Source organism: Xylocopa sonorina, chromosome 5 (assembly GCF_050948175.1).
Source record: "Xylocopa sonorina isolate GNS202 chromosome 5, iyXylSono1_principal, whole genome shotgun sequence".
Lineage (NCBI taxonomy): Eukaryota > Metazoa > Arthropoda > Insecta > Hymenoptera > Apidae > Xylocopa > Xylocopa sonorina.
Window position 1 is genome coordinate 9,703,903 of NC_135197.1, and position 20,401 is coordinate 9,724,303.

The window sequence follows — 20,401 nt, forward strand, 5'->3', positions numbered from 1 at the left end:
CATTAATTGGAATAGAAATTTATATAATAATAAATATTGCTAATGACATCTAAACAGCTATCACAGTATTAACTCTGATATTGCAACATGTTTTTTCACGTAGAGGTAAGATAAATGGACATTTAAATTGAAACCAGCCTGGTAAATTATATTTGAAAAATATTGTAAATTGTAATTGCTCTTTAATAATTTGTCTGTCAATGTAATAATATTAAAAATTTAAATGGAATCTTCAATACAATTAAATATATGAATGATACATCACTTTTTTGTTCTATGTAAAGCGTATGTATATTAAAACACATAATTTAATCAGTTTGATTTTTACGTACTTGGGCTATAAATGACCTAGAAAGAAAGTCATAGATATCAATATATTAAATGTATACACATTATTAATTATGGGATATATTTCCCTGCAACAAATTACTCACATAATTATGTTAGGTAATGCCTTGTAGCGACATATATGTATATGTCCAAGACCATGTAGTGCATCTATTTTAGTCATCTGAATATGATTTGTATTATTTCCATGATATTTGACTGCTGCTTTAAATAACTACAGACAGTATAAAAAATATATTAATATTAAAACCTGTATTATAAATCACATAAGAAATACACTGTACTTATACCTTTTCACCTAATGCAACTGGTACAATGCCATCATCTTCTGCATGTAATATCATAATAGGACATTGAATTTTTTCTACATGTTTATCAGACTCAAACCGAAGATAATTATTATAAACTGGTTCAACAATTAACCAGTGGAACCAAGGTAAATGTTTAAATATCTGAAAGTAATGAAACATTTAAGTAAATTCTAAAGTATGACTATAATTACATAATATATTGCCAAAATTTATTTTTTGTATAATCTAATATACCTGTGATAAAGGGTGTTCACTTAATTCATCAGCAATATTATTGAATGGCGATTCTAAAAACAAACCTGCAGGCTGAATGTTCTCTACTGCTAATAATGCTAATGCATGAGTGGAAACTCTACGATAAAATAACATAACTTATATAGCTATTATATTTATTTCTTTTTTCCATATAAATATTAATTTTATAAAACAGATGAATATTTCTTACCCAGTTCCTAAGGAGTGTCCCCATACAAAAACAGGTGCTGTGCCATTTACTAATTTTAATAACCATTCAAGTACATATTTACTGTCACTAACTATGCCCATTTCAGATAGATCTGCTCCTTCACTATCACCATATCCTGTACGTATTTACAAAAATTATAAATATTTAATTAATTGTTATCTAACTACTTGTATTCTTAGTCTTTATATGCAACCAAACCATTTTATTTTTACCTCTATAATCAAAGCACACAACATGATAATTTAAACTCTGAAAAAGTTTATATAATTCTAATCGATGACTGCTTGCTCTATTACCACCATTACCGTGCATGTAAAGAAAAACAGGTTGTGAAGAATTTCTTAAAGCAGCTTCATAATCATCATCAGTTGTAATAGTGGAATCATTCAATAAAGACTGAGGTAATGTTTGCCTGGAAGTATATTCTTTATAGTTTCAATATATTTCATGCATACTTATCTATAAATTGCCAACCATAAACCTATTTTCACATTTTGATTAGTTTTTAAATAAAAATTTCTAGTCCCTTTTATTCCAACTAACTCTGGCTTTGACAAATCTATATTAATTGGCCATTGCACTAAAAAATAAAGTTATTTTAAAATTATATTTGCACAAATATATTCATTATATGTTTTTCAACCTCATCTACTTACCAAAATTTAAGAAAAGAATCTTCTTTTGTATGGTGTAAGAGTAATGAAAAATAATGGGTAGAAGGCCAAATATAATAAGATACGTAATTATTGACACCTTCATCGCCCAAAACAAATATCTATAATATACAACAATTTTATTTACTAAATATTGCTGCATATAAACATTAAAATATTATTTATATATAGAAACAAAATGATCGTACTAACTACTATATATATAATTCTTCACTTCTTATTTTGAATAAAATAATGCAATTAAATTTGCTATGAATAATAGCGATTATTAAAATACATGCAAATAAAAAAACTTATACGATAGGTTTGTAATAAATCATTAATAAAATATAAAAGTATAATGCTTATAAAATTATACCTTATTAATTTAATAGGAGTTTCACGTACATGTTTACAGTTTAAACAGTGATTACTGCACATTACTTAATACTTATAATTTCAAATGTGATCACAGTGAAATTGAATTCCTACATTAATACTTTTATAATTTCTGATAACATGGATTCGGAAGCAATAACTTATTGTTCCACTAAACATTATAGAATCTTTTACATAGTTTGCAATCTTTTAATTCTTTTAAAATATATTATATATACTACAATGACAAAGTGATAGAGAGAAAGCTTTCATATATATATTATTAAAAGGTAATTTAAAAAACTGTACAATACATACATATAGTTATCCTTTTTTATTAATATTAAGAATCAAATGGAAACATGAAATAATTTTAAATATTTATTTCTTATATTAGAAAATATTTATTAACATATGTAGAAATAATACTGTTATTACCTAGCACCAAAAGTACAATTACTTTATAGGGAATTTCAAAAGATTATGGTGTTTTTAATGCAGTCAAAGATGTTATGGTAGGAATATTAAGTATCGATAGGAATTTTCTTTTAGCTTCAAATTGTACAAGCATATGAAGTATTGTTAAATATGTATTTATTCTTATTAAAATTCTAACAAATGAAATATATGATTATGTTATATGACTGGAATAAAGTGACTTACATTCCTGTACACCAAATATCAAGAACGCCGAAAAGTAACACAGCTGCTAATAGTAGATAAGTTGTCAGCATATTTGTTAGTAGCTATCAAACATAAGGTACCATTTTAGTTCACTCTTTAATGTTAATTAATTTGTGTACAAGTGATATTACATAAAATGTATTGCTTACTAATGTTGATATGGAATTTTTTGAGAGCAACAAAGATCATAGCAAACAAATTACGAAATCGTTAAGTAACATAATGCAGAAAGATATAGTTTCAATGCAAATCTAAATTTATTAAAATAACTGATCTGCATTTTATTTGAATTAATAACTTCATAATTTGTTCCATAGTTCAAATGTAATTAATTGTTTTAACCTATAATATACATGTACTGTTAATTAAATTATTTCTATTTATGAACACAAGTTAGTAATCATATGTTTTCTCCATTGTATGTGTGTGTAAAATTAAAAGAGATAAAGGATTAGAAATGGGAATGGTACCTTTTCTTAAAACGTTTCTTTGGTAGCCAATATATCATAATAATAGTAAGTTAATAAAATTTGTATTAAAACACACGTATCTCTATATAAAAGCCAATTTTTATAATTACACTTTAATTGTAATTGCCAATTTTTATATAACACTGCATATAATTATTTTATGCACAGTAACAATACATTTTTTTAAAATGATATGTGTGCTTCTGTATGTTTGAACTTAAATTACATTTAAATGAAAAACTGTAAACATTTTATTTTTCAGTACACTTTCACATTTAATAACAATCTAAAATCAAGTAGATTGTACCAATGTACCACCCATGCGTGAAACAAATTCAGGGGAATGGACCCACAGATACGTAATACATATATACGTATATCGAATGAACTAAAATCCTTCAACGTTCACATCGATTATATAAGATGATACTCTACGAACGGGACATAAGAATTGTAAATTTGTGTTCTAATGTAAATTTATAATGATGTGTATATACATATATATGTATATACGAAAATACGTAATTTGTTTTATGTGCGAAATGTTTTTTAATTTGTTTTATAATTTTTTCAAATAACTCTATGAGCATTTGAGTGTGGTCATTCTTTGAAATTTGATTGGTTCATCTGTCTCATGCGAGATGAAATTAATGTTTAATATTAACTAAATGTAAATATGTTTAGCAACAATAATATTTTAATACTTTTAATATTTTTTATCGTGAACATATGTATTTAGAATTTACTTTATAAAATTATTACCATTTTGAGTGTTTGCTGTTTTGTCAAATCCAGTCAAGTAGCAACAAGTTTTAGTTACTCATTAGAATAATACAGCGGCACAGAGATCAAAGGTTTTGTAATGATAGCACAATACATAAAAATAATATAATATACGCATAAAGATTAAAAAATACATATAATGTTAACGATCATAAGTAAAAGCTCATCATTCTAAAAAATTATACATTCTAACCTACTTTTGACGTTGTTTTTTCGATAAATATAGTTCATAAACTTTTTTTTTGCACATTATTTTCAGATGAGCCGTAAAGAAGCATTATCACAATTTATTCAACAAATACATGGACGTCCTGTTGTTGTAAAGTTGAACAGCGGAGTGGACTATAGAGGTGATTTGTTTATTAACATATTACATTTATTAATCTAGCGTTTAGTATGTTATAGTTTATTAATCAAAGAATTACTTTCACTTTGTAGGAGTTCTAGCCTGCCTGGATGGTTATATGAATATAGCACTTGAACAAACAGAAGAATATGTAAATGGTCAATTAAAAGATAAATATGGTGACGCTTTTATTCGTGGTAATAATGTATTATATATCAGTACACAAAAACGTAGAACTTAAGTGAAATAAATATATAATTTATATTGTTTATTCTATGCTACATAAGTATTTAAAGAATATACCCCTGAAATTTTTAATAATAAGTCATTTATTTGATATATATTCATTGTTCTCTCTCTCTATCTCTCTAACTTCTACATTAATACTTTTATAATATAAAATTTGTTGATACAAATTGTGTTATGGTATTTTTTTAATCTTAATTCTTTTAATCTTGGATTTTATATGTTTTTTTGGTAAGTTGTTTTCATACTCTTACTTCATTTTTCAAATGCACAACTTAATTATTTTCAGCATTTGTATATTCAACGTCTTCAGATTTTTTTCTTTTAATTTCTTCATCTTGTTCTTTCAGTCTTGCGAGTCTTCGTTGAATAGCTTGTTGTCTATTTCTTTCTATACGTTTTTTTACTTCGTCGGTTAGTTGTGAAGTGGTTGTAGTCGCTGAACACTGACTAGTTTTAACATTGGACTGTGACAATAAGTTATCGAATGCATGATTATTGGTCGCAGATACATTAGGTGATGTATGTTGCATTACTTGCTTCTGTTTTTCTATTTGCTCTGCAATTAGTAAGTCAAATTCATCGATAGGTTCATACTGTTCTTTATCTTCTTCTGCATCCATATTATCTTGGTTAATAATGTCATTATCCTCGTTAATCATGTCCTGTCTGTATTTTTTAATAAACACTTGAAGATCCTTTTTAGTACCTAATTTTTCTAATTTTTCAAGAAAATCGTCAAAGTCTAATTTAGGAAATAATCTATGACCCCAATGCTCTAATCTTTTCATAATTTTATCTAAATCGTACTTCTCATACCCTTGTCCATGAAATTTAAATCCTTCGAAATATTTTTCAATCGTATGGATTCCTTTAGGACCCTTCAAACGTTCTGTGTTTAATTTTGGTAAAGGATTTCTTACTACGTGTCTCTTAGATGATGATGGATCAACTCTTCTTGCAGTATTTTCTTCTTCTTTACTTTCTTCATTCTCTGAATCGAAACCTTCATTTTTATCAACATTACCCTGATTTCCATCTGATTCTTGTTTTTCATATTCGGCTACTATATCATCATCATCTTCGTAATCGGAATTGCACAACGTCGACATATTCAACAAGTTGTACCCCCACTTCGCCGTATATACATAAACAATTTTCCGTTTAAAACAGTAAAATTCTTAGAAAATTCTTAAGCATCGATTCTTAATAATCGAAGTGATAGAAACTATTCAACTTCGTTCCCTTTCTCAAGTAATACTTGTTCCTCGGTAATTGTATGATTCTAACAGTAATTTTGCCGGTTAGTGATAAGTAGGTTATGTTTTCTAACAAATATGTATTTATATTTTACTTAAAATTCGCCGTCATCTTGAGAGTCGCAACTGGTGTTTTCTTTTTCCATAAATTTGTCAAACTCGCCGTTTGATTTATTCATTCGTTCCAAAAGCGATACTAATAACTTTTTATTCAATCTATCGGTTTGCGTTATCTCGCGCACAGTGGACTCCGTTGATCGCAGTTTCTGTAGTGTATCGTTTTCCTCTTTCAACGGTGTTCCTGGCATTTTGCTCGTCTAATCAAAATATTACGCTTCGAAATCACAAATCTGATTTTCTATGGAAAGATATTACGCAGTTAGCAATATAAATTTTATGCGCGCAACAACAAAAACCTTTAACCTAGATGTTCTGTCGCGTTATGCGCATGTAGATAACTCGGTGGATTTTGCGCGCGCCATTATATCGTTTATAAAACTTCTACGAACATCTCAAGTTAATTAATCTTATATCGATATATTAATGTTTGCTCTCAATTGAATATTTTAAAAACTACACACCGAAATTTAATTTTCCATAGTAGACTTTGTTCATCGTCATAGTTAATAACGACGAATGTTATGGTACGTACATATAACGGATTCGTTAAAAATTTATTGAAAGTAACAAACTAAAGATTGAAATTAGTTGTATGCGGTCGCCAATTAGTTTGTTTAATAGAAGTGAGTGATAACTCGAAAGTGTTAGATCGATGTTAAATTACGAAACACTATTGGAAGTTGAACTCGAGCCATTCCGATCATCGAATTCTCGCATATTAATTTCTGTCGTTTAATACTTTTAAAATGAATGCGTTCCTATCAGTTATAGGAAAATATCTAGAATTATATATAGAGTTATAAAATATATATAGAGAAATATATAGAATTAACGTTTTAAGTATCACATCGCTTTTTCATGTATTATAATACCTAGAAGAAATTATTATCTTTTTCCAGTACTTACGAACACGCTCGGTAACTGCAGATGACTGCGAACTTATTTCCATACAATATTAAGACCCAATCCCCGCCACATGGTACGGAATTGCCATCGTCGAGTTCATAGAGCACATTCCAATCAAACACGATAGACTAGCGCGGCAAACTCAGAGTATCGTCAGTACAGTAACAACTTTCGTGCCGCGCTGAGATATCCGACGGAAGATCGTGAAGGTACAACTTTGTAAACGATAGAATTGTTGTTAAATTGCCATTACGAGGGAATTAGGTACGTAAATATTAATTTCTCAATGAAATTCATCGTAAAGCTCGATCGTTACCAAATTTTGTATTGCTCTACCTAAGATCAACGTTCCTTTCGCTGTTCGATTCGAAATTTACACCCAGAGAATTAATACAAATAAAAGCATATATTCTGATTTCAAAATACTATACAGATATCGGAATGGCATCATCTCTGGTAACGGATTGTAGATTCATTTTCTACTTTTGAGCACTTCATTACTAATTTTGTATTCCTTCCAGTATTCTATATTTTAATGCGTAGTGATGTGTCTGCTAAGTATGATTTATACATAGGTTTTAAAAAATACGAGAAAGTAAAGTACAATGGTTCAAAAAACTGTACATGTTTACCTTTAAAAACAGGATCGCTGATTGGTGCGCTCGGTTGCGTTAAAAATCGTATGTTCGTACTAACCGAAGAATCGGCCAATCAAACGTTATGATGTCAGTGTAAAAAAAAAATGATACTACCTACATGATAGTATTGACATTTACTTGCCTGATAAAACAAACGGGCTTTTAATCTATTTCAAACGAAAACTGCGTGGAATTAAATGTAAATTCAGCAAATAAACTGTGGTTCCAAAAGGTTACAGATAAATTAATGTAGACAGATACAGATAGAGACTGTATTAACGTATGTTTAGTATTCTATCGTGTTAGTTATATCAGAACTAGAAAAATCATTTTAATTATTCATGAACTTACACTTTTTGTTACATTCATTTACTGCGATAAAGATAAATGTCATGTCTTCTGGATAATTTCATGAAATAAATCGTTCGAGCGCATAGACCCACTTTCTGACTCAAATGAATCACTGACGTTTAACGGTACCTTTCTCAGTAAAGGGGGAAAAAGAAAGACAGAGAGAGAGAGAGAGAACGCGGAGAAATAAAATCACAATAGAAGAAAACTTTTGTCACGAGACTGTCAATAAAATTGTTTCTATCTTCTCGCATGTTCATTGCGTATAAAATTTATCATATAAAAATAATTAATGTTCACAATAGTATTATTTTTATCTACAAATTGATATTTTTACACATCATTTCTACTTATTTTTATGCGCATTATTATCATATACATGGGCAGTTTTTATTATTTTATTTAAACTTCTAAAAAAACGTTTAAAAATTCATTTATATGTGCAACATTTTAACCTTTTAACTGCGGATGTGATTGATAAACAACATACTAAAATTATAGCTAGAGGCGAGTGTGTTATATCCACAATATGTTAATTTTTGCTAACATTAAAAAATCTTTTAAAATAGAATATCACTTCAGTAATATAAAATTAGAATGCATACGCTTATTTTTATTTAAATCTGTGCTAAAAATACCATTCTCATGCTCTTTTTAGAGTATTATCTGACGCTAGAGATCGGTTTGTGTTTTTCAATATCTGTATCAGCCAAGTTGATATAAAAATATTATTTCCTGTACATGATACATGCATTTATTATTATCTATACGCACTAATGTCATCGGATTAAGTGGTTCCACGATACGTTTACCAATACACACGCTTCATTTGTTGTGTCACTTGTTAGTAACTCTTTTCAATTTTTTTATACAGAAAAAAAACGGTAATAAATAAACTTTCATTTTCAAATAAGCCGCTAACAGGTGATATGTTGTTCTGTTATTGATCTCCGCTGGCCGAACAGTTTTCTTGTAGTGTTCAAGAAGACCAGCAAACTCTAAATTCCATCAAAATGGTTATCCTACTTTTTAAAGGTATTTCTCGAAGTTTTCTTATCTTTAAACAGTTCACGAACAACGGAGATCTAAGTATTAAGTTTCGAAAATATTTCATCTTAAACACTCCATATCTTAACTATACTATCCAATGTCTTTGAGCTAAATATGCCTATGATACCGTTTAAAATTAATGGATAGCATTCGTCAAAATATGAGAATGAGATGTTGCAAATCTCTGATAGTATCTTCTCGAACATGTTCTTCTCTTTTTTCGTCTTGTTAACGTTTGTCTGATAGATGGTGTATTGCAAAGCACAGATGATGAATAATATTCCTAATACAAATAAGAGGTACATTTTTGTACATAGATTGTTAATACAAATAAATTTAGATTGCGAAGTATTACCATCATAATATTGTAAAAAGTCGAAGGGTAAGGTACGCATCAATAAAGCTACGATCACAGAACGATTCTAAAAAATATTTGATCCGTATTCAGCAAAGATTGAGATCGGTTGTTCCTCACAACAGTCATCTACAACTATGACAGTTAACAATTACGTCTATATGAATCAATTATGTCAATGATATAGAACAATGAGCAGCTTGATATTGCTTTGTTGAAACACCTAACAATCTTTTGTATAAACCTTTTATAATATTTAAAATGCATTCTCTTATTTATTAAAAATTTATTAATCCGCAAGTATACATTGATGTATAAGGATTGTTGTATAATTAGTGTACAAGTTAATTATATGTAAGCATACAGTCCCTTATTTTAAATACATATTTATCCATTTCCTTATTGATGAATATTTCAATCCAAATTGTACTAAAATTCATTTCGGATTATAGGAGAATTCTCGTAATGTCTGGATTGTGTTATATCGAAACCGTGTTTTCAGAATATCATGCTATAAGAAGGTTGAGCGTACTTACATTACGCAATATGTGACCGATAACTGTTAACATACATACTTAGATACATGCATTATACATCAAGTGCAGATAGTTTGCACATTATTTGATGTCACAGTGTGACGTTATTATATTAAAAAAGGCATTGAATTAAAGAGCAAAGAAAGTAAATCGAATTTGCGGATAAGATTGCAATTATCAAGCATCGAAGTTGGTGTTGCATAAAACTTCGCGCACTATTGTATAAAAAGGCTATATAATCAAGGAAGGTTATATAAATCAAGAAAAGTAGTTAAAAACCGTTATGAGCACTCTAACAATTGATTATCGTTATAATCTCATACGAAAGATATTAGTAATATGCAGAATATGCTTTCTTTTTATTTTCCTGATGCTTACCTGAATTTTTATAAAAAAAGAAAGATTTTCATTCCTGTATATGACTGTTTAATTTAGACAGCGTCTGCAAAAAAAAAACTCAGCCTTCATAAACTAGTAAAAATGTAGTTATTTGAATCTTTCGTACATGACCACTATCCGTGATATTTACGGGTCGCAAAGAAAATATCAGAGACGACCTTTAACTTCTTATGCTACATATATAAAATGTAATCCAATTCACCATACTAGTTTAAAATTATTTTGACGAAATTAGAAATATTTACGTGTGCGAAGATTTTTACTTTTGATATAACAGTTTAATTTAAATTGGATATTTGGATATTCTTGACCGAATCGCAATGCGTTCACTCATGCAGTACGTGATAACAAGCAGAAAGTTAAATTTGGAAAATTGTAATTGTTTTAGAATTAACAAAATTTGTCGACGATTGTTTAAAATTCAGTTGAACAGTAATACGTATTTCAGATAACATGACCGCGGTGGAGCCAATTCAAGCCAACGGAACAGTAAAAGGGTATACGATTAACGCGAAGGTGCGAAAAAAAGTCAATTGCTAAAGAGTAAAAATATTGATTGTTTCTTCCATTCTAGCAGAAATTAATATATACCATATAACATACACCAACAATCATTTCGTAATGTTGTAGGAGACAATGAATAAAAAGGTTTGGTATGCTCCATGTAGCGAAACCGGCCTCGATGGTGAGTAGTCATGATTTTAATTTTCAACAATCATGAGTAATAGGATATATCTTTTTTTTTCTTATTTGTTATGTTTATAGGGCCTGATCAAGTTTTGCCTGCTGACAGTTCTATGACCACGAAACAGAATAGTCGTGTGAGAATAGAAATGAATAATGATGGATTAAATTCAGAATTGCCCATTTCGGTTCCTGGATTACTATCGAGAAGAGCTAAAGAATATCCCGACCGTGTTGCGCTATTAGCTAGACCTAATATTATGGGTCAGAGGAAGAAATATACATATAAGTAAGCATTTTATGGATAAAATATCAAACATTTAAGACGTGTAGGTATGACAAAGGTGCACACTTTGTACTCCTTTTATAATATAGACTTTTAGAATATAGTCTTTATGCGTTTAATACTAAAATAAAGTTAAAGAGTACAATGTATATCTTTTTATACATTCATAAAAACCAGATAAACTATTATGTCATGCAATATTTAAATAGAATATAATTATTTACATATTTTGAATGCACAATGACGGCTTCTTCGTTTCGTTAACTTGTATCTTCAGAGACTATGAATCTCACGTGAGAACTGTGGCCAAGGCTTTCTTAAAATTGGGTTTAGAACGACATCATGGTGTTTGCATACTAGGATTCAATTGTCCAGAATGGTTCTTCGCATATCTCGGCGCTATATATGCAGGGTAAATATATTTTTAAAAGAGATCGATAACAATATAGTTATATATAAAGGAAATCTTGTATATCGTTTGTGCAGAGGAATTGCTGTTGGGATATATACTACCAATAGTCCAGCAGCATGCCAATATTGCGCTGAAAATGCGATGTCGGACATAATAGTCGTCGAAGACGAGAAACAATTGGACAAAATACTACAGATAAAGCAAAGTCTGCCGTATTTGAAAACAATTATTCAGTACGAAGGTACACCGAAGAAAGAAGGTGTTTTGAGTGTAGGTCATTTAATACGTGACACTAAATTTGTTATGTTAGTAAGCAAGCTGTAATTGATAACAATTCTTCCTTTTTAGTGGGATGATTTGTTAAAAATTGGCGCGGCAGAATCTGATGATAAATTAAATGAGGTTTTGAAGACAATCGCAGTAAACGAATGTTGTACTATAGTTTATACGGTATGAAAATGAAGTTTTTGTAGCCATTCAGTGTATAATATAATGTATATTGTTTAAAATATAAAAAAAATATATTAATTTACAGTCTGGCACCGTCGGAAATCCAAAAGGCGTGATGTTAAGTCATGATAATGTTATACACGATGCTCGGCTCATTGCCACTATTTTTAACTTTAAGCCTGATTATAGAGTAATTTCCTATTTACCACTATCTCATGTTGCAGCACAAGTAAATATTAGAGATTTTTATTTGAAATTTGTGAAATTATATATTACCAAACCTTATCAATGATTACTCATTTTTATGATTTTAGGTAGTTGACATATATTTGAGTCTTTACGGAGGTATCTCGTTATATTTTGCGGACAAAAATGCACTTAAAGGTACTCTAATTAATACAATGCACGAGGTGCGGCCTACAGCATTTTTAGGCGTTCCGAGAGTATGGGAGAAAATTTACGAAAAAATGCAAACAGTTGCGCGTAATAATGGAACTGTGAAAACATGGATTTCTTCTTGGGCAAAATCAAAAGCACTTCATTATAATTTAAATAAACTGAATGGCATTAGTTACGAAAGTTGGGGCTACACATTTGCGAAATGGCTGATTTTTGGAAAAGTAAAATCAGCACTTGGTTTAGATGAATGTCATACGTGTGTTACAGCAGCTGCACCAATGGGTGTTGAAATCAAGCAATACTTTTTGAGTTTAGATATTCCTATTCTTGAGGCATATGGAATGTCTGAATGTTCTGGTGCACATGCTCTCAGTAAATCTTACAAGTACATATTTACAATATTTTATATATTTTTACATTATGACTATGGACTGTGAATATTTATAAATTTCTTGAAAATTTAAATGTTTAAAGTAAAACTCTTTAAGTTGTATTTCAGTAATTGTGTTTATAAAAACATAAATTTGTGTAAATAACTGTAGCCTATTTATAAAAATATTACAGCTTGATTTTAAAGTTTTATCAGATTAAATCCACATTTTATGATTTGCTTAATATTTAGGCTAGGTAGTGTTGGTCTGCCTATACCTGGATTTAGTACAAAATTACATAATCAAGACAGCACTGGCGAGGGAGAAATTTGTATGCGTGGAAGACATGTATTTATGGGATATTTAAATGATCCAGAAAAAACAGCTGAGGTCTTTGATGATGAAGGATGGTTACATAGTGGTGATTTAGGTAAATTTGATTCAAATGGATATTTATATGTTACAGGTGGGTATTTTTTTTCCATAATGTTATTTTTAAAATGATGTACATTTTTATTGCAATAATTTATGTTGATAAATATAGGGAGGATAAAAGAATTAATTATCACTGCTGGTGGAGAAAACATACCACCAGTTCTCATAGAACAATTAGTATTAACAGAATTGCCTGCATTAAGCAATGCTATACTAATTGGTGATAAACGAAAGTATCTTACTATGTTAGTTACTCTAAAGGTAAACTATATACATTGTATTTCATAATGTACAGTAATATTTAAATTATTACAAGTTATACAAATTTTTTATTTATATACTTGTTTCAGACTGAAATGGATTCTAATACTGGTGATCCAAAAGATCAGTTCACTATAGAAACTTTAAATTGGTTAAAGTCTATTGGAAGTAAATCTAAATCAGTTTCAGAAGTTCTACAAACACATGATCCACTTGTAAGTTTATTAATACGCATATTAAAAGATTTGATTGAATTAAAAACATTTTTCAAGTCATTGTACATTATAGTTCATATATAAGCTTTATGATTTCTTTTAGGTATATGAAGCTATCGATAAAGCAATTGCTAGAGCAAATAGTAAAGCTATAAGTAATGCACAAAGAATACAGAAATTCCGAATTTTGCCGCATGACTTCTCAATTGGTACTGGAGAATTGGGAGCAACACTTAAAGTTAAAAGAAATGCTGTTTATGCGATGTACAAAGATTTGATAGAAGATATGTACAAATAAATAGGTTTGTAGGTTACTTTGTATCTCTCTCGCATACATACTCTATACATAGTAATTTAAAAAGGAGAAACCAAAAATATATGTAAAGTACAAAACTTATTGCCAATATGCCTGCATAATGTGATTTAAGATTTAAGGTAATCGTAAACCTGCACAATCAAAAATACATTATTAACATATATAGTTGTTATTAGAAATATCAATTTAAATGACAAAGCTTAGTTATTTTTTCACTTGATATGCAATATACATATTATTTAAAGGTATAAATATATGTATGAAAATTTATATATATAAATTTCTCATATAAGATCTTGTTTTGTAATTTGTTATAAGAACATTATTGATTATTAATATGTTTATTTCTACGACAATAAAAGTTACTTTAATTAATATTTTACTATACAAGTATAGTACAAAAAAGAAGTTTAAAACTTCTTACAGTAGAGGGGATCAGTGCCTTTGTGGATAAAGATTGTATAACCCAATAATGTACAATAATGGTGCATTCGTACAAGATAGAATAAATAAGAAATATATTTATAAAGTGGTAATTTTTTTAAGCAAAATATATTTACATTTTTAAGTATATCTGTATGAATAAATAACTATATTGAATTTATCTGAAGTATATATTCAATGTTAATAAATTATGTACAATTGTATTTAAAAAGATTTATACACTGTTATATTTGATACACTAAGAAAATGTACTTAAAAGATACAATGAAACAGGTAATTATTGTATACTAAACAGAGTTAAAAGTTATCAATGTTTTTGTTCAATTTATTATAGACACTGAAATATTAAATAAAATAATTACAAATTTCTTTTAAAATATTTATTAATGGTATTATAAAATGTTTCTTAAGATGTGCAATTTATTAATTAGTCTTTTAAAAAAAGAAAACTGTTAATTATTAAATACGCACCTTGTTGTTTATACAATAAAATATACTTATTGGAATAGCTACATGTTTTAATGCGCGAATACCGAAAATAATTAATGGTAGTTAATAATTTGTAAAAGCTTATTTTCTAAGTCCTTTCTAGTCAAGATAATGGACAGGTAACTAAATAAATATTAGTAAGTTTAAATTGCAATATATATTACTAATGTAGTTTACAATGACCAAAAACAACAGCTATATTTAAGACTGTTTTATGCTACATACAGATTCTTACAACAATCTGACATCTTATAAGAAAATAGTCTTACTAAGCGGATCACAGCAACTTTGGAAATGCAGATCTGTATAATGTCTTATCTTGAAACCCTATTGCATGTACAATTGATTACACGTATACACTGTTCTCTTTTCTTACCAACCTGTTTACTTAGCTTCAATGCTTATTTATATATATATATATAACAAATTTTCAAATTCTATGTTCATGCTTGTTAAATTTAAGGTGCAGATTTATTGTTACTTCTAGAAATTAATTCAACGCAACAAAAATATCACTATTGTCTACTTATCAACACTCTTGAACGATCAAAATTATAGTACTTGATACATAATAAATTATCATAAAAATGTCATAATTTCTTTTCTTTCGAGTGTTTTAGAAATTTTGAAGAACAGCTTTCAAAAAATTCTTTAATGGCACACACACAGTGTATTGAAAAGGTATACATATTCACTGTGAACATAAACCCTTTACAACAATTTACCAATAATGGATAAGAATCAAGAGAGTACAAAAAATTAAATTTTTTAAAAATAATATCATCTATAAAATACAAAGATATTGAGTTGTTTAAAATTCGGATTACATATCAAGTCATGCCATATCACCGGAATTCCAATACTTTTAAAAACATTACAAAACGTTTATGAAGTACTTGTGTTAAATCTTTGTTGAATGATAGATGTTTTCCGCTGTGGTACAGTCTCGGGTGTAGGTATAGCATCGCCTGTTGGCAAAACACCAGCTGGCTTTGGTTTAGCTGTATATTTTTGTTTCGCCATTTGATAATCTCCAGAATCAAAATATTTTTGCTGAAAGTATAACATTGAACTAAACGTATAACATTGAACGCTTTTATTACCCTTTTAGTTGCTATAATACTATAAGTAATTCTAAGCATTTCATTTGAAATTTCCATTAGAAAGATTTAAGTCTTTACCCCTTTAGCTAGCCTCTTTTGCAGAAATGCTGAATGCCCACTGATCGGACGTCCAGTGTTTGGAAATTTTGCCCTTAATTTTGCTTCTTCCATTTTCTCAATATCATTTGAAGATAACTGAAATGCGGGGTTGACATACGAGTTGTGAAATAATTATATGAATATTTGCATGAATATGTATGTATATGTACTTCATTCAAATGGAAAAATTAACATTCTAAAGTGTTAAAAGTTCGACAATTTCATCGAAGAATTCTAATACTAATTGAGAATAATAAATGTTATATTATCTTCATTTGGGGACAGAGAAATAATTGATAAATCTTTTCAATTAGTAAATTTTACCTCGACTGTTTCAGACAATTCATTTGCTTGGTTGTCGCTCATCGTTACTGCGTTCTAACCACTTTTTTGCGATGGTTGCTTTTAGATTTTCACGGATATTTGTTAAAATATTCTTTCTTACACTAATGCGAGAAGGTATACACTGTAGTTGCGCCGGTACCTCTTATATTGTACTTGTTTTAGGTGTCAAACAACGCATTCGCACTTTTGTAAAATTTGATCGTTACCGAAAACAAATGACAGTCAATGAAAATACAGTTTCTACAAGCTGTACCGGAATTGTATGAGGTAGGTGCGAATTTTCATGACGTGTAGGCGATAAAAATCAATGTTTAAATAACGACTTGTAAATACATGTTATTGTCAACTTATGTAACCAAGCTATTATCGAATGTGCCAATGTGCATGTGCATTTCCGGTCTATGATAATAGTTTGGTACATGAATTCCGTTCCATTTAATTACATTGCATTTACGTGAGAACGTATCTTAAGCTCGTGGCCATTGAACATTTTGCGAATTCCTTTTGTAGTAGTAGTATGTTATTGTAGATTTCAATGACGAATTTAATGTATACCAAATTTCTATCGAGTATAATAATACAAGGCAGCGAATTTCGCAACGGTTTTTATTCATGAATGAAACGAGTGTTTGAAAACTTGACATGGAGAATAGCGAGGTAAAACTGTCATAATATGTATGAAAACTTTTTAACGATAGAGTTTCTTTCTAATTTCGGGTATAAAGATGCAGTAAATTATCGTTTGGAGTTAACTTAATTAGGAGCTAAAAAATATTTAATAATAGGTGGAGTCATTCTCGCAAAACGACTCTGTTTCAAGTACTACTTCCAGCGCAAGGTATCGCGACGATGTAACTATTTCCAAAGAAGAACAATTATTGTTGCAATTCTTGCAACGAGGAATATCGGAAACATCCGAAGAAAATATAGCCTTCAGAAAAGAAATAATTCCGTTGTTCAGTAAATTAAATTTGGAACCGCAATCCTTGCCAAATGACATCAAGGAAGGGTTGCAAAAAGTAGCTTTAATCATGAGATACGAAAAATTACGTGATCTTGATGATGTTACGCTAAATATAGTGAATGAAAAGAAGAAAATAGAGGAGAAGAGAAGACAAAACGAAGAAAAACAATTGGCGTTATCGTACGATGACCTCTTTAGAAAATATTCTAATTTTTTAACAAAACTCAATCCTTTGCAGAAAGCATTAAATTCTCTTGAATGCTTTATCGATGAAACTCGGAAAGAGCAGGAAGATGTTTACTGTAATAGTGTTTCATTGTCTACAAAGCTAAAAGAATATCGGCAAACTGTAGAAAAGTTGGAGGTCGATTTAAAAGCTATGGAAATTGAAGATCTGCATCCTCAGAAGATACTAAACAGATATAATAGATATTTGGACATGTTAGGTGAATTAGCAGAACTTAATCATAGCCTTAGTCAATATGGTGATTTGCCACCAAATTTGTTACAAGCTAAAGCTTTAGTTGAAGTTAAACAGAAGGAATATGAAACCTTACAAAAAACATTTTTGGAGAAAACAAATTGTCTTGAATAATAGATATAAAAGTATTGTTAAATAATACATTTTATTACTTTTTCACTTTTGTACAATAATAAAAAACAAGTATATGTACAGTTTTGTACAATTCTTATTTATTTAAAAACCATATTTTGATTGCGTCTGTTTTCTGGTCAATCTATTCTGCGCCCACTGATTCTTTAATTCCATTTCCATTGCCTTTGCTTGATGAGCCAAATATGTTATTTGATGCTTCTTCTTAGACTGAGAATTTATTCCACCACCTTGCATAGATATTGGTCTCTGTACAGGTTCTTCTGTTAATGCTTTCACTAACCACTCCCTTTCATCGGGTTTGATGTCTTCTCCATTTATTTCAATAACATTCGCTTCTTCAATTTCTTTAGGTTTCCGTTTCACTCCTCTTCTCCCGCAGAGATATTCAATAGCTTTATCATCAAAGGCCACATTACCTTCTGTATCAACGTTATACTCTTGCTCAGGTATTGGTAACTTTGGCCCCACTTCTGCTTTATTTTTCAACAATATTTCTTCTTTTGGTAAATTTATAACATTACTCGTTAATGTCTTTTGGGAATTATTCATATCGACTTCTGTTTCGGTTGTACCAGAACTGTTAGTTATGTAATTATATAAAATGCTGTCTGTGTTAGAACTGCTTTTAGGTTTTTTATTTAAGTTGCTCGAATCTGTGGTAGTAATATGTGAGGAATCGGGCATATCAGAATCTAAAACATTATCAGTCGCTGTTAAAGCAAAGAAATCTGTAGCAGATTTACTATCACTGATTGTTGTATCATCTTCGTCCTCAGAATTTGAATCATAATTTGCACCTATGGACATTTTTGTTGTTTTTCTTGTATCTGAATTTTTTGTACATATATCTTTAGTGGCTTGGACTTTTGTTTGACTAATTTTTGCATTATTTTTATTAACAGCATTGGGCACTAAATTACTAGTACTTTTCAGCTCAATTCCTTTAGGTGGAGGTAAAAGGGCAAAAAGTTTAGTGCCCTTCTGAAATTATATACACAAAATTTTAGTCTAGTTTATTACAAGTTATACATTATATGTATGCACATAAACATGTTTACTTACATTGGATGGTTTAGCTTTCTGCAGCTTTGACTCGTTTTCTGTTTCAAGATCTTTAAACTGTAATTGAAAAGTGTGTCTCTTATAACTGCAAACAGACAGTATACACATACAGAATTAAAAATTGAATTTACCTCGGATAAAGAAGGAACTATTATTTTAACTGGAACCCGATCCCTTTTTATGGGTTTCTCAGGTTTTAAGTGAATCTCCTTTTTAAGAGGAACATCATCCTCTTCAATAATATTCTCGGTTTTGATAATTAAACTTTTGGGCTTAGGTAATTTATCAAAGTGTATTTTTTCCGATGGTTCGTTGGTCTTAGTTATTTTTATATGAATGTCATTTTCATTACCGTTTTCATTAAATGTATCGTGTTTAGGTGTGGGTAAATATAATTTGTCATTTGTTTGTTGGCTTATAACCTCTGACGTAGTTTTATTTTGCTTCTCCCTGTCGCACACAGTTTCCTCATTGTCTGAACTTTCATCGCTACTTCCATATGCAACGAGACTCATCTTCTCAGTGAAAACAATATTGTTTACTTTAAATCTGCTCTATTATATGAGATACGTAAAAATTATAACTACAAAAAATATTGACAGTTGCATAAGCTTTAACAATGTATACTTTGCTAATCGTGGCGCCATCTCTTTGAAAAGTGCTCAAACTGGTCGCACAGCGTTATCGACAGTGAAGTGAACTCAGTTAACTAGTGGCGCCATCTCTGTGGAAAGTACTGAAACTAATGCCCGACCAGTTTCAGCGCTTCTCCAAGAGATGGCGCTAGTAGTTCTTCAGTAGTTCACTTCGCTGTCGATAACGCTGTGCGACCAGTTTGAGCACTTTTCGCAGAGATGGCGCCAGCAGAGCATTGGTAACTTCTCAAGTATAAAATTCAAATTTTCAAACGCTACTTATATATAAAATAGCGGAAGCAAATTTTGATGGTGTCTACGCCAAAAGTACAAAAACGAGGTTGTCACGGAAACGTCCTACGGCAACCCTTTAGATTTCAATTCTTCGTTCAGCTGAAAGACAGTCAACTTGAAATTCCTATAAACAAAGTACAGATTACTGAAAGAAGAAATCAGAAAGCTGTAATATAGTTACGTTCAAGAGTAACGCGTCGATTGAAATACCAGAAGGCACCT

The 20,401-nt window shown here is 29.7% G+C and overlaps 7 protein-coding genes across 13 annotated transcripts; 3 read left to right on the top strand and 4 right to left on the bottom strand.

Annotated features, from left to right (window-relative positions):
- Positions 1-294: 294 nt before the first annotated feature.
- On the bottom strand, positions 295-3,652 carry LOC143423817 (lysophosphatidylserine lipase ABHD12). 4 transcript variants are annotated; one of them, XM_076895400.1, is made up of 10 exons: positions 3,311-3,652; positions 2,820-2,902; positions 1,782-1,900; positions 1,600-1,705; positions 1,338-1,537; positions 1,105-1,240; positions 894-1,011; positions 639-800; positions 435-562; positions 295-348 (listed from the first exon to the last, which is right to left on the bottom strand). In XM_076895400.1, exons 2-10 carry the CDS (start codon positions 2,888-2,890, stop codon positions 309-311), a joined length of 1,080 nt encoding a protein of 359 aa, XP_076751515.1. In that variant the 5' UTR covers positions 2,891-2,902; positions 3,311-3,652; the 3' UTR covers positions 295-308. The 4 variants fall into 4 exon arrangements, with proteins under 4 accessions (XP_076751515.1, XP_076751517.1, XP_076751514.1 ...); XM_076895402.1 differs by lacking the exon at positions 2,820-2,902; XM_076895399.1 differs by lacking the exon at positions 3,311-3,652 and having other exon boundaries at positions 2,820-2,988.
- Positions 3,653-3,907: 255 nt separating this feature from the next.
- Positions 3,908-4,705, top strand: LOC143423994 (U6 snRNA-associated Sm-like protein LSm6). Of its 2 annotated transcripts, none has more exons than XM_076895755.1 (3): positions 3,908-3,980; positions 4,353-4,443; positions 4,532-4,705. In XM_076895755.1, the coding sequence occupies exons 2-3, from the start codon at positions 4,353-4,355 to the stop codon at positions 4,678-4,680; spliced, it is 240 nt and encodes a 79-aa protein (XP_076751870.1). In that variant the 5' UTR covers positions 3,908-3,980; the 3' UTR covers positions 4,681-4,705. The 2 variants fall into 2 exon arrangements, with proteins under 2 accessions (XP_076751870.1, XP_076751871.1); XM_076895756.1 differs by lacking the exon at positions 3,908-3,980 and adding an exon at positions 4,143-4,164.
- A 99-nt stretch (positions 4,706-4,804) lies between these two features.
- On the bottom strand, positions 4,805-6,042 carry LOC143423993 (TIMELESS-interacting protein). Its single transcript, XM_076895753.1, has one exon. The coding sequence runs from the start codon at positions 5,795-5,797 to the stop codon at positions 4,961-4,963; it is 837 nt and encodes a 278-aa protein (XP_076751868.1). The 5' UTR covers positions 5,798-6,042; the 3' UTR covers positions 4,805-4,960.
- Positions 6,043-6,184: 142 nt separating this feature from the next.
- On the top strand, positions 6,185-14,173 carry Bgm (acyl-CoA synthetase bubblegum family member 1). Of its 2 annotated transcripts, XM_076895752.1 has the most exons (14): positions 6,185-6,322; positions 6,964-7,234; positions 10,748-10,815; positions 10,930-10,984; positions 11,065-11,272; positions 11,547-11,681; positions 11,756-11,951; positions 12,030-12,131; positions 12,217-12,360; positions 12,446-12,915; positions 13,153-13,367; positions 13,446-13,597; positions 13,687-13,812; positions 13,916-14,173. In XM_076895752.1, the coding sequence occupies exons 3-14, from the start codon at positions 10,753-10,755 to the stop codon at positions 14,108-14,110; spliced, it is 2,061 nt and encodes a 686-aa protein (XP_076751867.1). In that variant the 5' UTR covers positions 6,185-6,322; positions 6,964-7,234; positions 10,748-10,752; the 3' UTR covers positions 14,111-14,173. The 2 variants fall into 2 exon arrangements, with proteins under 2 accessions (XP_076751867.1, XP_076751866.1); XM_076895751.1 differs by lacking the exons at positions 6,185-6,322; positions 6,964-7,234 and adding an exon at positions 8,958-8,994.
- A 1,026-nt stretch (positions 14,174-15,199) lies between these two features.
- Endos (endosulfine alpha) lies at positions 15,200-16,845 on the bottom strand. The gene is made up of 3 exons (XM_076895757.1): positions 16,588-16,845; positions 16,243-16,359; positions 15,200-16,114 (listed from the first exon to the last, which is right to left on the bottom strand). Exons 1-3 carry the CDS (start codon positions 16,627-16,629, stop codon positions 15,947-15,949), a joined length of 327 nt encoding a protein of 108 aa, XP_076751872.1. The 5' UTR covers positions 16,630-16,845; the 3' UTR covers positions 15,200-15,946.
- A 372-nt stretch (positions 16,846-17,217) lies between these two features.
- On the top strand, positions 17,218-18,281 carry LOC143423670 (uncharacterized). Its single transcript, XM_076895166.1, has 2 exons — positions 17,218-17,265; positions 17,394-18,281. Exons 1-2 carry the CDS (start codon positions 17,251-17,253, stop codon positions 18,165-18,167), a joined length of 789 nt encoding a protein of 262 aa, XP_076751281.1. The 5' UTR covers positions 17,218-17,250; the 3' UTR covers positions 18,168-18,281.
- LOC143423668 (uncharacterized) lies at positions 18,244-19,854 on the bottom strand. 2 transcript variants are annotated; one of them, XM_076895164.1, is made up of 3 exons: positions 19,382-19,854; positions 19,251-19,307; positions 18,244-19,166 (listed from the first exon to the last, which is right to left on the bottom strand). In XM_076895164.1, exons 1-3 carry the CDS (start codon positions 19,763-19,765, stop codon positions 18,270-18,272), a joined length of 1,338 nt encoding a protein of 445 aa, XP_076751279.1. In that variant the 5' UTR covers positions 19,766-19,854; the 3' UTR covers positions 18,244-18,269. The 2 variants fall into 2 exon arrangements, with proteins under 2 accessions (XP_076751279.1, XP_076751278.1); XM_076895163.1 differs by having other exon boundaries at positions 18,244-19,169.
- Between the last annotated feature and the right edge of the window lie 547 nt (positions 19,855-20,401).

Excerpts from the sequence above, each read along its gene's own strand:
- LOC143423817 (XM_076895400.1), bottom strand. The coding sequence starts at position 2,890 with ATGCTGACAACTTATCTACTATTAGCAGCTGTGTTACTTTTCGGCGTT. Across the intron at positions 1,241-1,337 it reads TGTGTGCTTTGATTATAGAG|GATATGGTGATAGTGAAGGA; the intron begins GTAAAAATAAAA and ends AAATACGTACAG. Across the intron at positions 349-434 it reads GCATTACCTAACATAATTAT|GTCATTTATAGCCCAAGTAC; the intron begins GTGAGTAATTTG and ends CTTTCTTTCTAG.
- LOC143423993 (XM_076895753.1), bottom strand. The coding sequence starts at position 5,797 with ATGTCGACGTTGTGCAATTCCGATTACGAAGATGATGATGATATAGTA.
- LOC143423994 (XM_076895755.1), top strand. The coding sequence starts at position 4,353 with ATGAGCCGTAAAGAAGCATTATCACAATTTATTCAACAAATACATGGA. Across the intron at positions 4,444-4,531 it reads CAGCGGAGTGGACTATAGAG|GAGTTCTAGCCTGCCTGGAT; the intron begins GTGATTTGTTTA and ends TTCACTTTGTAG.
- LOC143423668 (XM_076895163.1), bottom strand. The coding sequence starts at position 19,765 with ATGAGTCTCGTTGCATATGGAAGTAGCGATGAAAGTTCAGACAATGAG. Across the intron at positions 19,308-19,381 it reads TAGTTCCTTCTTTATCCGAG|TTTAAAGATCTTGAAACAGA; the intron begins GTAAATTCAATT and ends TTTCAATTACAG. Across the intron at positions 19,170-19,250 it reads AGAAAGCTAAACCATCCAAT|AAGGGCACTAAACTTTTTGC; the intron begins GTAAGTAAACAT and ends ATATAATTTCAG.
- Endos (XM_076895757.1), bottom strand. The coding sequence starts at position 16,629 with ATGAGCGACAACCAAGCAAATGAATTGTCTGAAACAGTCGAG. Across the intron at positions 16,360-16,587 it reads AATTGTCTGAAACAGTCGAG|TTATCTTCAAATGATATTGA; the intron begins GTAAAATTTACT and ends CCCGCATTTCAG. Across the intron at positions 16,115-16,242 it reads AAAAGAGGCTAGCTAAAGGG|CAAAAATATTTTGATTCTGG; the intron begins GTAAAGACTTAA and ends TTATACTTTCAG.
- Bgm (XM_076895751.1), top strand. The coding sequence starts at position 8,973 with ATGGTTATCCTACTTTTTAAAG. Across the intron at positions 8,995-10,747 it reads GGTTATCCTACTTTTTAAAG|ATAACATGACCGCGGTGGAG; the intron begins GTATTTCTCGAA and ends TACGTATTTCAG. Across the intron at positions 13,813-13,915 it reads TACAAACACATGATCCACTT|GTATATGAAGCTATCGATAA; the intron begins GTAAGTTTATTA and ends GATTTCTTTTAG.